The 22736-nt window shown below is 37.5% G+C and overlaps 2 protein-coding genes and 1 long non-coding RNA gene across 4 annotated transcripts; 1 reads left to right on the top strand and 2 right to left on the bottom strand.

Annotated features, from left to right (window-relative positions):
• Positions 1-3630: 3630 nt before the first annotated feature.
• Positions 3631-17069, bottom strand: LOC113119360 (uncharacterized). Of its 2 annotated transcripts, XR_003294447.1 has the most exons (3): positions 16871-17069; positions 3973-4308; positions 3631-3872 (listed from the first exon to the last, which is right to left on the bottom strand). It is a non-coding gene; the product is annotated as an uncharacterized LOC113119360 (long non-coding RNA). The 2 variants fall into 2 exon arrangements; XR_003294446.1 differs by having other exon boundaries at positions 3631-4308.
• Positions 13762-16623, top strand: LOC113119359 (homeobox protein Dlx6a). The gene is made up of 3 exons (XM_026288782.1): positions 13762-15028; positions 15448-15641; positions 15914-16623. The coding sequence occupies exons 1-3, from the start codon at positions 14719-14721 to the stop codon at positions 16151-16153; spliced, it is 744 nt and encodes a 247-aa protein (XP_026144567.1). The 5' UTR covers positions 13762-14718; the 3' UTR covers positions 16154-16623.
• A 2784-nt stretch (positions 17070-19853) lies between the features above and the next one.
• LOC113119358 (homeobox protein Dlx5a) lies at positions 19854-21990 on the bottom strand. Its single transcript, XM_026288781.1, has 3 exons — positions 21505-21990; positions 20793-20977; positions 19854-20501 (listed from the first exon to the last, which is right to left on the bottom strand). The coding sequence occupies exons 1-3, from the start codon at positions 21857-21859 to the stop codon at positions 20190-20192; spliced, it is 852 nt and encodes a 283-aa protein (XP_026144566.1). The 5' UTR covers positions 21860-21990; the 3' UTR covers positions 19854-20189.
• Positions 21991-22736: the final 746 nt, after the last annotated feature.

Genomic DNA, 22736 nt, shown 5'->3' with positions numbered 1-22736 from the left:
GCGTTTGCTAATGTGTGATAATTTATTAGGCTATTTTAGATGCTTATGCATGTGTCAAGTTGTTTGATTTAAAACTGAGAGCCAATAAATCCCAATCCCGTGGTGCTCTAATGCTCCCGTTTATGCATTAGCGTGACAAAAGGAGCTCACCACCCCATATTCTTTTTTCCTATAACTTGCATGTTTATTTTTTGAAGTATTTGAGTTTAAACAAAATTGACTGATTAATGACGAATAAGATGCCTGTAATAAAGGAAAAATCCTTTTAAAAATCTAGTTTAAGATGCTAGTGCCATGTTTTTGGAAATATAACTTTTGTATTGATGTTTTTTTTAAACCATACACCCTTTTAAAAAAATTGGTAGAAATTAATATAATTTGTCTTATATTTGTCTTGAATACATTTCTTTTTTTAATGTTTTTAATATATTTTCAAGGTAGGCTTTTTATTATTATAATTTTTATTGTTGTTGCTATTTAACAAATATGAATTCACTAAAAATAATGTAATTTAAGAGGTGGAGAGGTTGCATCAAAACTTTTTTACAATCTACACAAGTTGTCATAAAAAGGTCAAATTATTTGATTTGTTTGATGGTTGCACCATATGTATTTGATTTGGCAGATACAAGTAATAAACTGAAGCAGTTTTGTTAAAATATTCAATATTTTTTCTAAGAAATAATGATAAAAGATTATGCCAAAAAGACTTTCTTTTCATGAAACTAGTTCTTTTAATGAGGCTTTTTCTTCATTATAAATCGAGACAGTTTTATCACTCTGACATCTTTTATTTATTCATATCCCCTAAAAATGTCAGAAGGAAATGAATCACAGGCTCATAATAGAGATGTATTCAAGTCCATTTTAAAGCATGTTTGAATAATTGAATAGATCTAGACAAAAATGAGCATCACATCATTGACCTGTATACCGAGCTACTCTTGTCTGTCCGCTGTTTCCATCGTCCAGGTCATCCTTTCTTGTTAGTCTCGTCCTGAACACGCAATGCAGTCAGGCTGAAGGGCCGGGCTGGCTTTGGGCATGTGATAGACATTAGCACTGGAAGAGAAGTCCAGATCATTATGTTTGAGAGCTTTACAATGCTCATTAACAGCTTTCTACCACACAGTCCTGGCAGGATCTCCTGGCTCCGTTACAGCCTCCTCTCAGTGTCTGAAGACAGACTTTAACCCTGACAGCCCTCTACCTGACACACACAGTCAGCCCCTCTTTAGTGGGTTTATCCTTTTGCACAGTCTGGCATAAACCAAGGACAAAGAAGCGAAATTAATGTTCTCTCGCCATCCACCTCCTTTAGCACTTCATCAGGAATGTTCACAAGGGATCAGATCCACTGATGGCTGTGCATGTTGCAGTACTGATGTCAGGTTTACCTGCTACATATGTGGCTCAGACTGGCCACTACTGTTATTTTCATAAGACCACTTAAGGCCCACCAAACACACTACCGCTGAGAAGTCTTTAAACAATTTGTCACTGAATGGTTTCCAGGGAAAGTCCTGATTTAATGAATCTAATTGAGCCTAAATTCATGGTTCAAGTTCCGAGACAGATGATGGAACTGTCACTCACCATATTTGGCTAGCGTTATAAGATTTTATCTTTTTTTTTTTACTTTTTATGCCTTGCAAACCTAAATATTTGGTTTTCTGTGACATTTGCAATTACTGCAAAAAGATCTAAGCTTGTATCTGGTTTTGGTGAAAATAAAGAATGCATAATGAGTCTTGGTAGCATTAATTAGAGTCGACTGAATAGTAAATAAAAATCTGTAATATTTTGTCATGTATGCCATCCTTTTTCAGCCAAAGTGATTATGGATTAGTTTTTTTTTAAGAACTTCTTATAATAACTGTATAAGTACTGTCTGTGTAAAGACAAAAAAGTAAAAATAGACATTAAATATGTACAAATAATGGAAATAAAAAAATGAAGATATTCAATTACTAATTCATCAATTTAGCAATTATATCGTAAATTCCTTTAAAAATGTACATTTGTCGTTTTAGTTTTCTGTTTCCTAACTAAACAGTGGGGATCAATTGTTAATGGAACAGTAAGCAAAAAACAAACAAGCAAATAAAAAGCGTATTGTTGAGCCCTGTACATCATTATTTTGGAGGCACATGGGAAGGATGCCTTGTGTTCACTGTTTTCTGGCATGTGTATTGTCACAGGATGTCATCAGTCTAACAAGCTCACATAGAAGCTTTTGAAGGATAACCTTAACCGTAATTCATCTTAAACATGAGTAGTTCTGTCTTTTTTTGCAGTTTTAGTGGTACTAAAGTAAACTGCACCGTCTGTCTGCTGAGTTAATGTGCATAGCTGCGCTCCAGGTTGTCTGTCTGTTCAGAGAGATGTCATCACAGTAAAAACTTCACGTACAGTAAGTCACTCAACAGCTTGATTGGTGTGTATTAAAATGAATGACTTTTCTCAACTTTACGAGCCAGAGTGTAATGTACCTCAGCTCGTTTTTAACTCACCACTTTAATTCTCCCACCTAAAGCTGTTTTAATTCAGCGCGAGTACTTTGGGGATGGTTGCATACCTCAGTGGAGACATTTAAGTGCTGGGAAAAAAATTCTTCTTAAGTGCTTTGCTGTGTTGGTCACCAACCTTAAAAGATATCCATAAAACCCAGTTCCCAGTAGGGTCTAAAATATGATTTATGAAACCTTACCTATTAGAATGTCTCACTTTAAAATGAATTAGCACAGTTCTCAATTTCTCAAAGCGGCAGTTGCTTAATATGTACAAAAAGGTAGCTGTTTCCATAGACATGGAGTCTTGTCGTAATTTCAACCAAGTCGTAATTTCAGCTCACTAATCACTGGCTCCAGTGCGAGTGTTTGATAGCTGTTTGATGTATCCAAAAGAAATGGAAAATAAATAATAATAATCCAGTGTTTTCTTTTTCGCGTTGTTGTCATCATCATCGTTTAAAGGCCAGTGACTATTACAAAGCGGACTGCGTTAATGGACGCCTTCTTTTTGTAGTTGCAAGACAGTGACTACAGTTTGTATGGTCTTAATACAAGCCTAGTGTTATAATGACAGTTTCTGATGATCTATAATTGCAGTGGCACATATAAATGGAAGTAGAAAATTGCTGTGTCTGTTTCTCGGTATTGTACAACTCATTTGGGTAATTGGTTTGATATGCAACAGCCGGATTGTTTGCGAATTAGACCAAAACACCTGGACCTGGGCTCAAATGTAGTTCAGATATCCAATGGGCCGCTTATAGCTCTTTATTTTCGAAGTCAAGGAAAGGAATCCCTCCAGTCTTTTTGTTGATTCATATCAAAAGCAAAACAGGGCATGCTCGCAAAACATTTACCCTGTGCAGAAGGACTTATTAAAATGCCCGAACCGAAAAATCGCAAAGGAGCACCAGTTTGTTTTGGCGTGTGTGGTTTGTTCCATTCTCCTGTGGCTGCAGACTACTGGTCTACTGCCGGGCCTTTATTGACTGAATCTCTCACTGTGAGGAGGGGGAAAAAACGACTTTGTATTATAACCGTATGGAGAAAAAAAAATGTTGGCAGTGGTTTTTATACAGCACACTTTTTAAAAAACAGAGACGGTCCTGACCACAAGTCATAAACCATACTTTATTTAAACTGGCGCTCACCCATTATTTGTTCATAGGGCTTTCTGTCTCACAGAAATAATGTTCCAGCACTTTCGGTTTGGGGGGAGGGGCATGAGGACAAGCTGCTGCCAGGTGTTGTTACCATGACATTCCATTATGCGATTCCACGTTGCCTTGATGTGAATATTCCAAAACATGATTGCGAATGATGGTTCACCCTTCGGTCCTTATTTTTTCAGCATTCATGCTTGAGAAATGACAGAATTCATATTTTGAGAACCAAAATATTTAATTTAGCATTTAAAATACAACACATACAAGATGAGATGCTTCTGCAGCTACATTACCAGCACGGACGAAGACCTGGCAGCAGCTGCTATTAGTAACGCCGTTGAACTCCACCTCGTTTTGCTTCTCGTCCCAAGATGACAAGTCCATCACGTAATGCTCTGAAGGCTCTCCAACGCCGAGCACTGCCCCGAACGCCCCTCTCCTGACAGCTTCCTCATTACCTTTTAATGTATTCCTGCATATTCCTCCTTGCTGGTAAGGCCGTCTTGTAATGAGAGGAAACAGTGAGCCACTCCGTGCATTGGATCACTCAATCCGCCCTTTGTTTCGATTAACAAAACAACTTCTGATGCATGCCGAAGGCAGGTTCTCCAGGGTAGCCGCTGAATTTCCTGCAATATGACAGAGAGAACATTGGCACGTCAGTGGGACACCTCAGTGACTCTGGGAGACGCTATCATTATGTGTGTTGGCAATCACCAAAGCTGAATTTCGTGGCGGAAAATGAGGGAGGCCATGTCAGCCTCACTAGCGTGTTGTGAGTGGCCTGAAATGCATCCGCTATGAGAGTCGCATTCTGTTTACCGCAGCGGGGGGCAAACACGAGAGCCCAGGCATCGCAGGCTCGACGTGCAGCGCGATGAAATGAACAAAATACATACATTATAAGTTTTGTCGCTCTTCCTTCAGGAAATATAAAAGAAGCTGATTTCAATATAAATAGAATGGGAGTATGTCTTTACGTCTACTTTGATTGTCACTTTTCAAGCCGTAAAATACCCAGAGGCCTTTCCATGGCCTCGCTCACATGTCAATGCTAATTTTCTTTCGTTGCCAGGGTAACACATTGGGGAGCCTTGATTTTCTTCCTCTGGTCATCGAGCTTGCGTCTTTCTTCTCAGACAGCTTGCTCAGTGCTTGAAATATCTCTCAATGTTGGGCAATCAAAAATGGAAGAACACCTCAAATCAGGTTCTCTGAAGGCTTCGAATCAACAATGATGTACAGTATTCATTTTCACTGATAAAACGTATCCCGCTGTGTCTGTCTTGAGAGGTAATTTCTCAGAGTGGCCGTATTGTGCGCGCGAACCCATTGTGGCTACGGCGGAGATATTTACACAAATTCACACCGCAAGCAAATCAGTCTCAGAGTTTTAAAAGAAGTGACATCGGTCCGTGTAAGAACTCAGTAGGGCGTAATCTGAAAAAGGCTAATTCAGTACAACTTGCCAGACAGCCACTTTCAAGTATCAAATATTTCGAGCTGTCAGCCGTCGCAGTTAGGAAGCGCAGATGCATACAGCTGTTTCGTAGTCTGTAAATGACCCCTCTCAGTCTCTATGCCCCACTCTCTGACTGACACATTGTGCTAGATAACTGCCGGTGCTGCATCGCAAGCGGCCCGTCCAGCATGTGGTTACCTCCTCAGCTTGTGCACTCGCCTGTTCAAGGGTTACTGCAGGTCAGGATTTCAATGCCTCACTTTCACACATTCTCATGTGTCCTTTTGCTTGCAATCTCTGTGTGTCTCAGGGTATAGGTGAAAAAACATTGTTTTTAGAGGATCTTTGCTCACATAAGCATTTGGCAACTCTTTTCTAATGACTTACTGCAAGTATTGTACGCAAATATCATTGTTTTGAATGGGAAACTTGGGGATTGGTGATTGCAGCTGCACAATGCAAATGCATGTAATTATATATTTTAAATTATAGAGATAGCAGAGCTGATGAGAAATACAGTGGGGGTCCAAAAGACTGAGAACACCAGGGAACATTTCTTTCTTTAATGCAACATTTTAATTTCAAAATAGATTTTCGGCATAAATGAAGTTCTACCTCTTGTGTAATGGTGCTATAAGACGTCTTAATGATAGATATTTGTTAAATTTCCTCATAACCAGGCGTTTGTTTAGTTTCATTTGAGATGCTGTTTTAGTTTTTCTTAATATTTTGGATTCGTTTATTTTTTTTGGCATTTTCTGATTTTTATTTAAATTTTGAATTGAATTGAATTGTTAGTTTTAGTATTATTTAATGTCTGTTTATTATTCATTTTTATTCATTTTATTCATTTTTATTTCATGCATATAATTTATTTTTAATTACATTTTTTGGGAGAAATGTTGCTTTGACAGCTATCTAAAATGAATTATTTTTTTAGATATCTATATATTTTGTTGTTGTTGTGGTTTTAGCTTTAGTTTTAGTTGACCGCAAAACCCTACTCAAACCTTTTGTAAAAATCCTAATGTGATTTTTCCAGACTAAAATGCAATTTTTTTTTACCCCTTTTTATTTGGCCTAATACTAAGGAACACGCTTTTTATGTGATGCAATTTCTGTTTTTAGTTTGGAAAATACTTTTTTTTTTGTGTGTGCTGAATATGATTCTCAGCATCTGCAGTAATTATATCTCTCAGCTTTCATTGACCCTATTGTTAATTACATAAATGTGATCAAATTTGACCATTAATTACTTCATATAAGTACAAAATTATTGGTTTTTAGAGTAGATTTTACATCACATCACATCACAACTTATTGAATGCAAGAATGTAAATAAGGTGACTGAGGAGAGAGGGCAGAGCGAGAGAGGAAAGACCAAAATGACAGGGAGTTTAGTGCCGAATCCTTTTAGTACACCACTGACACATGAATGAGGGGAGAGTGAGAGAAAGAGAGAAAAAAGTAGACAGCCAATTTGGGAGTAATGCAACTAAAAACAGACAAGTGTAATTTCATCCATCTGGACAGATGTGTAAAAGCGCTCCTCAGAACATTCCCCATGATTCCCCCTGATTGATCTTCCCCCGGACTGAAACACCTATTATTAGCCACGAGCCTAATAGCACCAGGATGGCTTGCTGCTCTCCCAGAGGCCAATTCTCTGGTCATATCTCACTCACTGCAGCTGTAGAAACCGAACGGGGTGACTGAGAGAGACGAGTGGAGGCGCTGGACAGAGAGAGACGGCATGATGTGTGGATGAGGTGCTTCATATTCAGTCAATAGGATTCTAAAACACACAGTGTCAATCAAAACGATAACATTGTTCATGCAGGTTTTCATTGTTATTTAGGAAGAGCATTTGTACACCCACCTGAAAACATGAATTGTTTGAGGTGCTGAAACAAAAGAATGGCTTGTGCACAATGGAATCCTCACGGTTATTTGAAATATATCATAGTTTAAAGCTACATTTTAACACTGAAAGGAATGTTTATTGGAGGCCACAGCTGTGAAAAATCAAACGATGCTGGATTTGCTTGAATATTCCAGAGACTCAACAAACGCTCGCCTTCTTCCTACGCTGGTCCGCTGGCTTTTGGAAAAGAAGGAAAGCAGTTGAGGCAAGCATGAGAGCTTATGATTGACGGCTCGCCACCCATGCCATGCCATTTAAACCGCCACATGTCCCGAGTCTGGTGTGATCGGATCCATTTTGATCCAGATCCAAACTCAAACAACATTCCCACTGTCCTTCATCTTTGCTGCTCTATATGGAGATGATTTTAAGCGCTCAGCCCACCCTCAGTCCCTCCCCTCAGTCTAACACAAATCTACCCCTCAAAAAACATACCTGCATCTCTATTATTTCTATGCCAGCTCTCGTTGAGACTTAAAAATCTGGAAAGCTTCTTCACTGTTGCCTTTCGGATGTTTTGTACAGTCATCCTGTAGTATGATTTGACTGTATATTCAGCATTCTTTTGAACACCCTCTTCTTACATTGATTGAATGAGCTCCTTGGTTTAATGCATTTCCAAGAGCAGTTATCACTGTGATTGCTGGCGTGTGTTTTGATAAAATGAGAAAAGCCGAAAACCCTTCAATTGAAATGGCTGTTAAAGTTTATGAAAATAAATGTTAAGGGGATCTTTTGGTGTGTTTTTTTTTTTTTTTTTTTTTTTCACTGCATTAATGCGATTATTTAAGCTTTAACAACATTTGCTCAGATGATTTTTATGAATAAATACACAGATTAAATGCGCATACTTTTATTTGCTTTATTTATTTCCCTGTATTTTTATGCTTATGTATTCAGTGTTACTGCACAAAAGGCCTACAGTTTAATAGTCTGGTTAATGTTTAGTTATGATAAATGGGGAGGGGTGTCTATTATTGTGAAAAATAATTTATCACCTTACGTGCATTTGCAACATTTAATCTGAAATAAATGGAAGATATGTTGTGTCCTCCATTAACCTTACAGCCATTAATCCATCATTACTATGCAAAAACATAGCCAAGAATCCTGAGACTAATGTTTTTGTACCAAACACTCATTTTTACTTGCATATACCTAATAGTGTGTCTGGTAAAATATACATTAATCCTCCCTTATGACTTACTGTATAATGGATTTGCTTGCTATTTCAATTTAATTCTCTGCACATTTTTCAGTACCACTTTTAAATACTAATAACTAAATTAAAAATCTTGTGTTTTTAAGCATTCATTTATTCCTGCAAGCCATTCTTTAGCTTCACAGCTTCATTGGTGTAACTGTGCAGTCTTTATAGCTCCCGCAGAACCTTTTGTGAGTGAATTTCAAATGTTCTTCATCAGCTAAGTTTGTAGTTTCAGCTTGTCTTTGTATTTTTGCTCGTTGTTTGAGATTTTTAGGCCATGAACAGGAGCTTGAGAAATGCACGCATCTCCTGAAGACTGGTTTTCATGTGAACCATGGCAGGAGAATGAATGTGGTAGGCACAAGGCGGTTCTCCAGGTGTGACTTTTTTTCTCTCCTTTTTTACGCCTCATCAAACTCAATGTTCTTGAGTTTCAGGCAAACAATTATTGTCTGTGCTTCATTGTTTGTGCCACTTCCTCACCTGACCTGAGGAAATCCAGATCAGGGAAACTTCTCCTTAAATCACACGCAACATCAGCCCTTCAAATGCCAGCATAAAATAGCATGAGCTACAGCATTATTTGAATAAATAACTAAATACATAAGCTTTTTGGTGTTTTTGTTGTTGTTGTTTGACTCTGTAATTCCCAGCTGTATTCAGAAAAAAACAAAATAAGCTTAATTGAAATATCAGAAAAATTAAGAAAAAATACAATTGGTATGTTTTGTTGTATGGATACATGATTAACACACAAAGAAACCATAGCTGGACCAGCTTCAATCAAAGATCAAAATCTATCAGAGCCAGCTAATAGCAATGATTATAAATAATGGCTATGGGTGGATAAATAGCTCAGGCAAATGCACTGCAGGATATAGGCGCTCCAAAAGCTGTGTTCAGACAATGCAGGCACAAATTCAAGGCAAATACACATAGAGTAAATGTTTTACTTGTATTAGTACTCGACATGGAGCACCGTCGAGGTAAACCTGCCTATCCAAAGATTAATATGCAAAATAATATCCGTATAAAGGCCACATGATCTCCTTATCACGTAAATATTAATATAGCCATTGATTTCTTCCGCTTTAAAGATCAAAGAGAAATCAGTGGATTAAAAGATGCTGTGAATGTGAATAAAGAAATGAATGTACGATGATCTGATAAATGGAGTTTTTTTAATTCTACGTTACTTGGCGTTGTTTCTAACTTTTCCAGTTAAAATTGCTGTCAAGTAACTCGTATTCGATTGTTCTGTAAGCACTGTTACTGTTAACGACAGCTAAATTACATTTCGATATCAGTTACAGAAGTATCACTATAATGATAATCATAATCAAAACAATACCAAATAAGAATATTATATGATTTCTTCCAATAGAATAGGCCTATATAATATATATATATATATATATATATATATATATATATATATATATATATATATATATATATATATATATATATATATATATATATATATATATATATATATAATTCCTTCTATTGGAAGAAATCATATTTCGTTGTTTATCGTACATTTTTCCGTCTAACATTTACAGGCTACTGTCACACATGGAAATAACTGTCATGCTGATCTCCTGCTGTTAATATTTACGATTTTTCCCGTTTTGTCGAGCAATGACAACTGTGCTGCAGCATGTTGCTTATCAAAATGATGATTATATGGTTGTCTTGTAAGCTAGTCTTGTAAACTTGGCTTTTTTCACCTGTGAAATGTCTGGACAAGGAGTGTTGGTTATTCGTGCATCTCGAACAGGGCCTGTTTTCCGCGCGCTTGTTTACCAAATGCGCGTGTTGTGGTCGGCCACCGCGCGCCCAAATAACAATAAAGCATGTGTCTGTCATGACACGTAAACCCACTATTCGTTGGGTGTGTTTTCAAGCTGTCATAACAAGTAATATTCTGACAAACACCTCCCTGAGGCTTTATGGATTACAAGTTAAGAAATATTATCAATGCGAGTCTAATGACGAGCCACTTGTCAAAATCATAAATAAAACCCAATTAATTTCGTATGTATTCTTGCGATTATTTTATTATTGTGCGAGTATAATGAATGTGCAAATATTTCAACAGACCTTCAATATTCATTAAGACTTCAAATGGTGCTATTGTAAACAGGAATAGGCAACGTGAACAAATATTGCACTGATATGCAAACAGGAACAAATTACATTTTTCTTTACATTTAGAATGTATTGAAAATGCATAATTATCTCCGGTGCACATCAGGAGCCCATTATATTTGTAAGTGTTGAATTCAAAGCCTCAGAAAAGCAGCTAACGAAAATTTACAAAATGAAAGGGGGCTCGGCACAAGGGAAAAAAGTGTATCTTTGTTTGCCCCTCTTTGTTTACCGCGGAATTTTTTTTTTTTCATTTTACTAATTCATTTCAATGGCTTTCAAACTGGAAAATGGAAATGTTGCTCTTGCCCTCTATTTCAGCAGCCGCGTCCTGGCAACAGAGCAATTTTCTATCATCAGGGATAAACGGCATCGAACAGTACATTCGGATAAAAAAGCCTGTGATTGCTGGCCTTCCTGTCTGTCATCTCTCTAGAAAATCCTCTCCCCCAGACCTGAGCCGTGTGCTGTCAGAGCTAATAATGTCTTCTATTAAGTCGAAAAAGAACCCCGAAAAATCCCACTGTTCTCAATTGTGCAACATCCTCAGAAGATAAAATATATTTCAGAACTGAACTGAAAATTAATACTCATAAAAGGCAACGTGCGCCTCTTCTTTGGCTGTAATTTTGAAATGAGCACTGGAGTATCCTTTCAGGTCTGTGTAGGCCTACTACACAGTCGCATGTTCTTATTTTCTAGAGACAAACAAACTTCTTTGTTGTACATTAGGATGGGATTGGCTACGTCAAATGCACAGAGACGCAAAGCTATAGGCTACTATATGTGACATTAGGCCTCGCTCGCTCGTGTTAATACATAGCTATCAAAAATGGACCGTTATGCTATGTGATCTTAAGACCATGGTCGCCAAACCGTGTCCACTGTTAGTGTAAAGTTGCATTAATCAACAAATCAATCAAGAGAAGCTTTAAGCAGGAATGAGGAAATGACGTGATAATTAACAGCTCTAAAACATGCCTATTTAAATATATAGGCTATTTCGACATTAATAATAGCCTATTATTTTAATTTTAAATTATTTAAATGTTTGCCCATTGTGTAATCGATTTTATGCCTATATTTTAAACAACTGAATAGACATTTGCATCTTTTTATATCTCTGTCTTGTTTGTCTTTGTTTTTCTAACACCGGCTTCCAATCCAATAAAGCATCTTATCCGAAATGTTTACCGACTCAGTTAAATATTTAGTCCTGAAATAAAATCCATGATTTAATGTGAGACCTAGGCTAAATGGCAGGGAGGGGTCTGGTGGTATTTGTTCTCCTCTCTTGATTTCTATTGTAGTGATCTCGAATACCGACAGCTGCGCGTGCAGTCCATCTGACTTCGCTTTGCCTCGCCACTTCCTCTGCTCAGCAGCCATGGAAGTTTGTCGACGCCTGCGAGTCTGTGTACAGCCGATGGGCTTGAGTTCGGGAGAGCAGACCCGTTCAGCCGCCTCTGCTGGACTGGCAAGTCGGTATATTCAAGACGGTGTCTTTCCATCCGAGCTGGTCAATATGTCTGTTCGGACGAAAGACATCAAGTTCCGGCGCTATCGGAATGAAGACGATTCCATTTCGAACTAGTTTTGTGTTAAGGCTCAGATAAGGCTGCATGGATGCACTCGAGCGCTGGCATGTCCACACAGATCCCTCTCTTCCTCTGTCTTTTTGGCAGATTTGTAATATGATGCTTATGGATTTGCATGCATGCTTTGCTATGATTATATTCCCGATAATAATAATAAGAATAAAATAAGTTTAATTATTATTTACATTATGGTTCACATTTTTAAAAATGATATAATTTAAATAAAAATTAAATACATTTAATTTTTCAGCAATATCTACTAAAGACAAGTTTGGTTTCACCTTTATAATACAGAAATTATTACTATTATTTTTTTTTTATTCAAATATAATTTTTTTGTGCCCAACAAAATATTTGTGATTTTACTATTTTACTTCAATTTTTAACTTGTAACTAAATGTTTATGGTGTTCTCAAACTAACTCAAAGGAACTCATGTTTTATTCATATTTTAATTTTTCTATTTCTGCGCATTATTTACTGGAATACAATTTCTACAACACAAAACCATTTAAGATAATTCAGCAGCAGGTAAATTCATTTGATTTTAATTGACATACGGAGCCTGTCTACAATATGCTGAAACCGATTCACTGGCCTGTTGCAGAATTTTGTCAGCTTTTAGCAAATCATTTAATAGATCAATATAGCCATTCTAGATATTTCCTCAATTTGTCAAAGGTAAACTGTCAACACAGGTAGCAAAGGTACCAAACCATGAAGTCTCGATCAATTTGCACTTAATATTCTAGCAAGAAAGCATAATTGGAAGATTTGTTTGTACCATGCCATGACTATATGTCTCTGGTTTCGCTCTCGTTTGACAAACATTTTCACACTGGTCATGCAGCAGAAATAATCAATCAAATTCCTGATCACCACTGTTAACTCATTTGACAGTTGCATTTAAGCTAATTGTGGCAGATATATATATATATATATATTTATATATATATATATATATATATATATATATATATATATATATATATATATATATATATATATATATATATATATATATATATATATATATATAAGAAACAAAAACACTCACATTCAGTAAATATTATTCTTCAAACGAAAGAATTAACGCTCCAGGTTTCCTCTTACCTGGCAAAATTATTTTCAAATCAGAATGTTTGATATCTTGACTACAAGAAGAAATCCGGAAGCTTTAGAGACCAGCTGCCTTTCTTTCTCTCCCAAGTTCAGTCCAGCATGGAAAATGGTTATCTACGCTGCTTGTGCACTCTTAAATCCGGCAAAGTAAATAACATCCCTAGTAATAATAGCAAGGTACGCTGTTCTTGTTACAGAAAGGGAGAAAATTGAAACTAAATGCTGCATTTAGGGCTACCATTTTTGATAAGAGGATAATTGAGGCGACACTGGTGTATAATTAGCGGATAATTTATGCTATATCCACTTTTAATCCACCTCCCAAAATAAACAAGGTCCATAATCATTACGGACGAATTGTTCTTAATTTTATTGCGCCTGTCTTAATACAGTGTAACGGATAATCAAAGAGGATTTGAATATAACTGATTGCGACCATAATTGCTTTTTCATTACCATTTGAAATAAATTTCTGCCATATCATGAGGAAACTCGTTGTCTATAAAATAAAAATTGAGTGAGATGAGAATGAAGAAAGCCTTGCAGTTGTAGGGTATATTTACATCGTGGTTTATAATGTGATCGCGATTTGCCAAACCACAAACTGCACTCGTAATTTGCATATATTTTCAACTGTGACTGGCTCGTGATTACTACAAGGAAAGGCTGTCACTAACCCGGGCCTTTCAGTGAATGGAGCTTAATTAAACCAGAACATATCTGGCATGTTTAGTAGTTCACGTGAATCCTCTCTGAAGACGCTTACAACTATGTTTTTTTCTATTTTGGCATTGCGTATTTTCACCTAGGCCTAACATATATATTTTTTTCTATACTGTAAATCACAGCCTGTTTATTTAAGTGTTGTCCTGGGTGGTTTTATTTGTGTTCTGCTTTTATCTTATGTTATTGTAAATTCTGCTGTTTTAGGCTAAATGCATTTAATGTCCATGAAGTGACTTTGTAGGTGTGCGTAAGTCAATGAAGTCGCTGTCCTGTATCGTATTCTATCGATTTGATGCATTCAGTGTTTGCGCAGTTTGTAGGCTAAGCGTCATTTGGCACCTCTGCCGCGATTACGAACCACGCGATTAATTACTTCGATGGCAGCGCGTGACATTGTCTCCGGAGTCGCGTATCTGAGTGTGAATTTAGTGAATATCAGAGGGATATCCCAGTATTATTATTCTCCACATGGTTATGGCTACGGTGGGAGCTGTTAAGGTAGGTTAACTCGCTGTGAAGTCTCAGCTAAAGCAGAGAACTGATGACGTTAGGTTGAATGACCAATCGGAAGGCGCTGCCCTTTGGAGACAAACCATTTTACTTGTAGTGGCTGCATCAAGTCTGGAAGCAAGGACTCAAATTTAACAGAATCCACCTTAAAATCTCTGCCTTTACTCAAGCCCACCTTCCACCATACCGCGTGAGAATTACAGGACAAAAAAAAGGATAAATTGTGGCGGTAATAACGCAATATCTCCTAACCACGGAGAGAAAGAAACGAACACAACGAAAGGACTCATTTGGACTTCAGAGATAGGGGGTAAGTGCTCTCAAAGCAGAAAATTTGATGATGACCATGACTACAATGGCTGACGGTCTGGAGGCTCAAGACTCGTCAAAATCTGCTTTCATGGAGTTTGGACAGCAGTCGCACTCACAACAGAGCTCCCCGTCGATGGCCGCCAGCCATTATCCGCTCCACTGTCTTCATTCCGGATCTCATCATCATCATCAGCACGACAGCTCTCCGTACTCCGGCTCGAACTCCTATAACAGGTCGCTACCTTACTCCTATGTAAGCCATCCCCATCACAGTCCATACCTGTCGTCCTACCACAGTAACGCCAGCGGAGCACAGACCAGGTTAGACGCCACAGGTAAGCGTATTTGCACGCGTAAACATACAGCTCCGTTTACATTGCTAAACTGTACTTAGATAAAATGTAACAAAGACTTACACTGCAAGTTCATATTTTAAAGCACCTTACCCGTTCTCTTTGTTCTCGCCTAATTTTGCCCGTCCTATGTCAGCGATAACGGTGTTCTCCTCAAAATGATTTATTGCGTTCCTTCAGTGATTCTACCCACCATTGCAAATTATAATTAGCATCTAATTGTCTCCGTCTCGACGTGTCACTACATGCAATTTCCTAAATATGACAGACAATGTAATTATGCTATAGAGTGCTCGAATGAACATTACAGACTATTTGTGTTTGTAAAAAAAAACTAAAGTTTGTACAGACTTATACATATTTATGTTCGGGAATCATTCCACAATATTCACCCTTTTCAGAACAGCAGAAAACAACAGTGATTGAAAATGGAGAAATACGTTTCAACGGAAAAGGCAAAAAGATCAGAAAACCGAGGACGATTTATTCCAGTTTGCAGCTCCAGGCACTAAATCACCGTTTCCAGCAGACTCAATACCTGGCGCTACCAGAGCGCGCGGAGCTGGCTGCCTCTCTCGGGCTCACGCAGACACAGGTGAGATGTGGACTCATTTGCATTATTAGTATATTGTCCTTCTCATTTAGGTTGAGTATTATATCTTGATTGTTGTTATTGATAATAACAATGGAATAATAGTGTATTGTTGTTATTGATAATAACAATGGAATAATAGTGTTTTGGAACTAGGCTGTATAATACATTTGTTCGTTTTTAACCCTGACAAAAATAAAATCTCATGTTACACTAAATTAGACATCACCTACACTTAACAATTTAGCAACCTACATTTTTCATTTGTTTTTCAGGTAAAGATATGGTTTCAAAACAAAAGGTCCAAGTTCAAGAAGTTGTTAAAACAAGGCGGTAACCCTCACGAGAGTGACCCTTTGCCCGGCTCCATCGCCTTGTCCCCGCGCTCTCCAGCCATTCCTCCTATCTGGGACGTCTCAGCCTCCTCTAAAGGAGTAAACATGTCTGCCAACAGCTACATGCCCGGTTACTCACACTGGTACTCTTCACCTCATCAGGACGCCATGCAGAGATAGGCAACTAGCTCTTTTTAGGCCAGAGGCCTTGATGTTGACATCTTGTCTTCGCCCTGTTCACGTGCGCTAGGACGCACATTGTCATCGGCTTAACATCCCTAATAGAGACCTATTCTGGCCTATTAAGAGGACGATTTCTTTTTGAAGGATGAAGACATGTGGTGTGGGAAGATCAACGATGGAACTAACTGTCGGTAGCATCAAAAACAGATTGATTAAAAAAAATCTGTTCTCACGTTTGACTCTAATCAAACATTCATCGCCAACATGAAATCGGAACAGGAAGCTAAACGTTTTGTCACATCACACGCGCACGCACGCGCTTGAGTCGCGTTTGAAAACGAACTCAAACCTCATGGGTAGATGTTTCTGATCATGCAAATGCAAGCGATTTGATTGTAAATATATTGTCCGATTTTAGTTGGTACATTTTTTTTTTTATGTTTTGTCATAAATGGAGTAAACATGACTTAAGGTATCGTGTCGTGCCATTTCTTTCTTTTGGAGACATTATGAAAATATTTTTAGAATCTGTTATTAATTTGATTATTGGAATAATCTGCATTTAATAAATAATTGCTTTATGAAACATTTATAAAACATATAAAATTAGGACTTAAAAACGACTTGCACAGTAATATGTAAATGGTCACCTACACATTATGACATATTATATAATGCTGGAAAGATATCTGAAGCAAAAGCAAAGTAGCTTACCCGACCTGGTTGTTTCTCAAAGTGTTTTTCCTACAGAATAGAGCTGCATCTTGTCCATCTTGTCATTCTCTAGCTCAATTATTAAGGTATTGACTAAATGTTTTCCCCCTTTCTGTCTGCCTTGATCTGCGAGACGCTGAATGCCTTTCGCCACAGGATCGATCCTGAACAAAGCATCCAGCTGCAGTCTCCTTCAATATGAAGGAGATATTTGGGACAATTTATGGGTTTTATCCAAGAGAGCGTTTTTTTTTTCATTCTCATAAATGCAGACATAATTAGGGTAATTTTTGATGTAGCCCGCTGATTACAGCGTTTTTACCGTCAAAGATAATTACCTGTAATTTTCTACCACTTTTAATACTAAAAGGCATCTTTATTTGGATTTGAAGTGGCAAAGGCTAAACAAAAGATGAAATTATTCGGTTATTCATGTACAAATTGCCGAGGAGAGTGAACGCTTGGGATATTATCTAAAATTACAATGTTGAATAGGGAGACGAGAAGCCCCTGCAGCTGTCAAATCGTGGATGCCCCAGTCGCAGAGAATGAGGCTTGATTTTCTAAAAAGGTTCCCTCACGAGCGGATTGGGATGGTTCATTTAAATATTTGCTCTGCCTTTAGAAACATAACGTAGGCTATAGCCTATATGTTGAAATAGAAACACGCTTGTCACTCGTTTCAGTATGCACACATAAATGTCTTCAGAAGATACCCTGAGTTTTCTGCAACCTAAAATACTTCATCTAGGCCGAAATCTTTTTTTGAATGAATCACAACTGATTACGCGTAATAATAAAAACCAAATATGTTTGTGATAGACACAGGCACGGACAGACAGACAGAGACACGATCAGACACACTGCAGATGATACCGAAATGAACGAAGATAACAATACTGAGAATTAAACTAACCTAATTGTGAGCGAGCTCTATTAGGCTAAATATAGCTCAAGAATGTGTGTGCGCGCACATGAAAAAATGGAGAGATAAATCACTAATATAAATCGTGACCGGTTTACTACATCCCAGCGTTCATGTCACACATTTTCCTGTAAAATAGTCTGGCTTTCTTTCACAGGTCGAACTAAAGATCATAAATAACAATGCCCATCCATCAGCGACACTCAGACCAGCCAACAACAAAACAACACGGTGATAGAGCAACACTTACCTTCGATAAATTTATTGTTTGGCATGGATCAAAATGTCTGGTTTCTGTGTTTCAATAAAGATACCGTTGTGAAAGCGGACGCTCCTGTGTTCCGCTTGTGTTGAGTAAGCAAATCCAGGTGTGGAAGTGTTTGCACACCCCGACACCTCTTATATATTGCCTGCAAAATTAGCCGTTATTACTGTCACTGTTTAGTGATGGTGAGCCAGGGAAAAAACCTTCTGCAATCAAGAACCAGGCGCATCTTTGCAAATTATAGATAATTGTAAATGTCCAGATTATGATAATGGAGCTAATCCTGGTGGAAGTATAATTATTGTTGAGTGTTACAGTTGAGGGTGTCCAGTAAAGCTAACTGTCATTATTTATACACGGTTTGGAGTGAAATCGTTGAGTGGAAAATATTCAGTTGGAATTTAACAAGGCTCTCGATATAATAGTATGGGATATAGCGTGTTTGTGTATGTGAAATAGAAAGAGAGGCAAAGTTGGAGTTGCTGGTTTGTGTGTGTGTGTGTGTGTGTGTGTGTGTTTTGAGCGTGAACGCAAGGTCTGCGTTCGTAAGCGTGTGCGTGTGGGGAGGGGTGTGAGGTATATAAACAAAATGCATAAGCCTATTAGTACATACTACGTTATTCTCATAATCGTGTCATGGCTTTGGGTATATTAGTCACGTCGAGGTGTTTATCTAGGCTTTCAAATAAAACCATAAACAATAGGCTTATAGCGTGTGTAGCGATTTAGGCTACTTTATTGTTTTATAGTTATGGTAACCATTATTTTTATGTTCAAAACATCGCAAATACCAGTTCTGTTATGGTGTTATGGGGAAAAGGGGTAATGAGGAATCTCCAGTTAGCCTATATTAATTAAATTTGATTACTATTATTATTATTATTCTACGAATGAACTTGAGCTTGTGTATTTTGAACACTGAAACGCTCACTGAAGATTTGTGAGGAAATATTGCCAGTCGACGGGACTGACGTTTTATTATTATTCTTTTGGTTATAGGCCTACAATATTATCAACTCCATAGTCAACAAAGAAAATCTCAAGTTAAGCCATTCCCTAGTCCTTTTTTTTTTCTTTTTTTTTTTTCTTCTTTTTTTTTTATCGTGACATTTAGCTGTAGAAATGTTAGCACTGGCTTTAATGAGATGTTCAGCATTTCTCCTGGAGGAGGACCTGTCAGGGCTTGGTTGTGGTCGCTGGAGCCGGGTTGCCCCCACAGGCATGCGGACTGCCTCAGATCTCCGCGCCGTCCCTTCGCCTCCTCACTACAATTCAAAGCTACTAATTGTAAGGAACACAGAGACAGCAAGGAAGAGTACACTGTTTGCCAGACCAAATTTTTCGTTCATCAAGGGGTGGTTTTAATCAAGATAAAGTTCAGATATTCAGTTCTACTAACGTAAAAACATCTCAAATGTATTTGGAATTAGCTAATATATTAATAATAATAGCCTAATAATAATAATAATAATAATGTTAAATTTAGTTCAGTTAAAATGTTACATTTTCATTTAATTAACTGAAGACCAAATCCGTAGCAAATATTTTTTTTATGAATTATATAAAAGTTATCTATTTCTTCGCCATTAAATAGTGACTCAGCCCTGAAAAAACGATCCCAAAATGTTAATAGCTACATTATTATTGTTTTCTCAAATTCCATTTAGCAATTTGTTTTTTAGGCCTGCAAAGTTAAAGTATCTTTAGCAGTCACAGAAATTTCCAGCAAACTGCATATCACAAAGGCTCTGAAGCAAAAAAAAAAGAAGAAAAAAAAAAGGATTCGGTGCATTGATCTGTCTTGAGTTACAAATTAACTTAAAGACGACAAAATGTTTGATAATTAAAGTAAAAACACATTTATTTGGGGTTGTCCTTAATGTTTTGGCATATCGTCGGATGTACGCGTTGAGGTCAAAATTCAAGGCACCATTCAGAATGTTTGGGTCCATTGTCCATTTAAAACATTTAATAATTCTTCCAAATGCAATAAATTACATGCACACAATTTACACATTATACACGTTCTTCTAGGACTGCAGTATAGGTACATTGCATATTCCTCAAAAAAAAAAAAAAAAAAAAAAAGTTAACACCAGTCCAGTATACAATAAAATAATAAACCAATTTCAGTACAACGTTCCTGATCCGAGTGCCAACGAGTGCTGTAACGTGCCGGGTGCCTGAAGGTGAGAATTCATTGCCCCGGTAGAGGAATACCAGGATGAGCTGGCGCTTTCCAGAAACGTGGATGCCGGTGTGATGATATTTTGCGGCTGATGGTGAGGTCTCTGAGGACCCTGTGAGTCCCAGACCGCGGGAGACTGCGGGGAATTACACGCCATCGGGTCGCTAGAGCTCGGACTGTGTTCTGGAGGCAGCTCGCCGTTTTTCATGATCTTCTTTAGTTTCGATCTCTTATTCTGGAACCAAATTTTCACCTGTGAAGAAACAAAAGGTTTTATGAGATTCTGAGGGCGAATTCCTTAATAAAGCATTATGGCTGTTCCTGTGAGAGTTATACTTCTTAATAAAAACTATATTTTATAATGTCGTTAACATCGTTTATTATTTCAACAGCCTTAAAATAGCCTCAAACAAGCGCTTGTTTGATTCCCAAAGTTGGCGCGAGCTCATATTAATATTTTAATTTAAAGTATATAGCCCTTTTATTATATGAGTATTAAATAAAAGACATTATAATAAAACATTTGATAAAAATATGATCGAACCTGTGTCTGTGTGAGCCCCAGCGATGCGGCGAGCTCGGCTCTCTCTGGAAGCGCGAGGTACTGCGTGTTCTGAAACCTTCTCTGCAGAGCCGCGAGCTGGAAACTGGAGTAGATGGTGCGGGGCTTCCGGACTTTCTTGGGTTTACCGTTGACCATCCTCACTTCGGGCTCGGCTGTTTCTTTTTCTAACGGGTGAACAAAAAAACAAAATAGATAAATACATGGGGATAGAAAAGCACTCTCTCGATTGTTTGTAGATTATTCTTGCAGTGATTTATGCCAAGCGTCGCAGTGCTTTCAAATTGCTACTCACAGAGTCATTGAGACTTTTAATTGTCAGAGAATAATTTCTTAAATCTTTACGTATTTTAAAAGCTCTTATTTCTACACAATCTATCTTTTTAATGCATGCACTGTTTTGCATAGGCTATGTAAAAATAAAACACAGGAAATCGTTAAAGAACCCATTTCGAATTAGGAGCAATGCTGCAACAGCTTAAAATGTTGTCCAAACTGGTTACAAATTTCAAACCTTATAATAAGAAACAACTGTAATACACTGGTTTTACAATATGTTCAACAATAATGCTCAACCATGATAATGTTTATTGTTTATAATACATTACTACAACCTAGTAGTAATAGTAGAATGAATAATACAAATAATATTATTAATAAATAATTGAATATATTATAGACTATAATAACTGACCTTGTGGGCTTGGTTGTGACTGCACCCTATTATATGTTCCGGCATACTGGTGATATGCTGTGGAGTAGGAGCCGTAATCAGGGTAGGATTTTGCAGAGTAATTTCCAGAAGATCCATTGACTCCGTGGTATTGGTACTGATAGGCATTAAGAGGTTTCCCATACGTGCCCGAGTTCGGTGAACAATAGCCATGATGAACTCCTCCAGCAGGGCTGTAATAGCCAGAATCCGTGGCTGTCGACTCCGGCATGGTTGGAGATTCCTGAGACGGATGATGCATCGTGGAGAGCTGAAAAGCGTTTTGAAAATCTGCAGATTTGATGCTCGGAATCCTTCTGTCGAATACTCCAGTCATAGTTTGGATAAGACAAAGTAAAAAGGCAGTCTAACTCTATAGGGGTCCACAGAGTCTACACTAACATTGTGTGTGCAAGCGTCAAGCGTCTCTCTTGAAGACTGCTTTAAGCCCCGCAGCAAAGACTTGGTTAAATCCTAAATTGCGCTGTTACGCACTGCAGGGAGGATCTAGTGCCATTGGCCAAGGAGCGCAGCAGACGGCAGTTACTCCCCAACTCGTTCAACCAGTTTCAGAAGAACAACAACAACAAAAAATAATTAATAGAGGCATTTATGTTATGTTTACAAACAAATTGAAAGGAAATTGATTATTATTTGATAAAAGTCACTCAAGAAAAGAAGACGGCTGCTGATCTATTCCATGTAAATCTACCTCTCACCATCCAACAGAAATGTCTGATTCCTTAAATATGTTTTACTTTAAAGGCAGATACCATTACATATCCAGATATTGTTTTGTTTATTTATAGGACTAAACAGTTTAATTTTAATTTTTGTTTTTTTTTATTTTTGTATAGGCTATTCTATTGAAATCTCAGTTTTCTGTTTGTGTCTGTGCTAATCTACATATTAATGTGCATAAGTGTAACCAGCAAATGCAATTTTTCAGATTACAGTAATTTATCATTCAACACTAAATCAAATCATATGATTAAATGTCCATCTCTGTTTAGTAGCGGGTGCTTGAGGACAATTTATGGCAGCAACATTGCATATAAAGGCCTACTTACAGCACTTTAGTGTGATGACACAAACCTTGATATGTACAATATAATTTAACGACTCAGGATTTTGCTAGTTCGTACTATTATTGTTGCTTAAGTGTTAATGAAAAGTCGTCAAGCAAGCGTTAAGTGATGTAGTCAGCAATAGTG

This window comes from Carassius auratus, chromosome 19 (assembly GCF_003368295.1).
Source record: "Carassius auratus strain Wakin chromosome 19, ASM336829v1, whole genome shotgun sequence".
NCBI classification, from domain to species: domain Eukaryota; kingdom Metazoa; phylum Chordata; class Actinopteri; order Cypriniformes; family Cyprinidae; genus Carassius; species Carassius auratus.
Note: the sequence above shows the minus strand (reverse complement) of the source record. Positions and strands in the feature narration are given on the sequence as shown.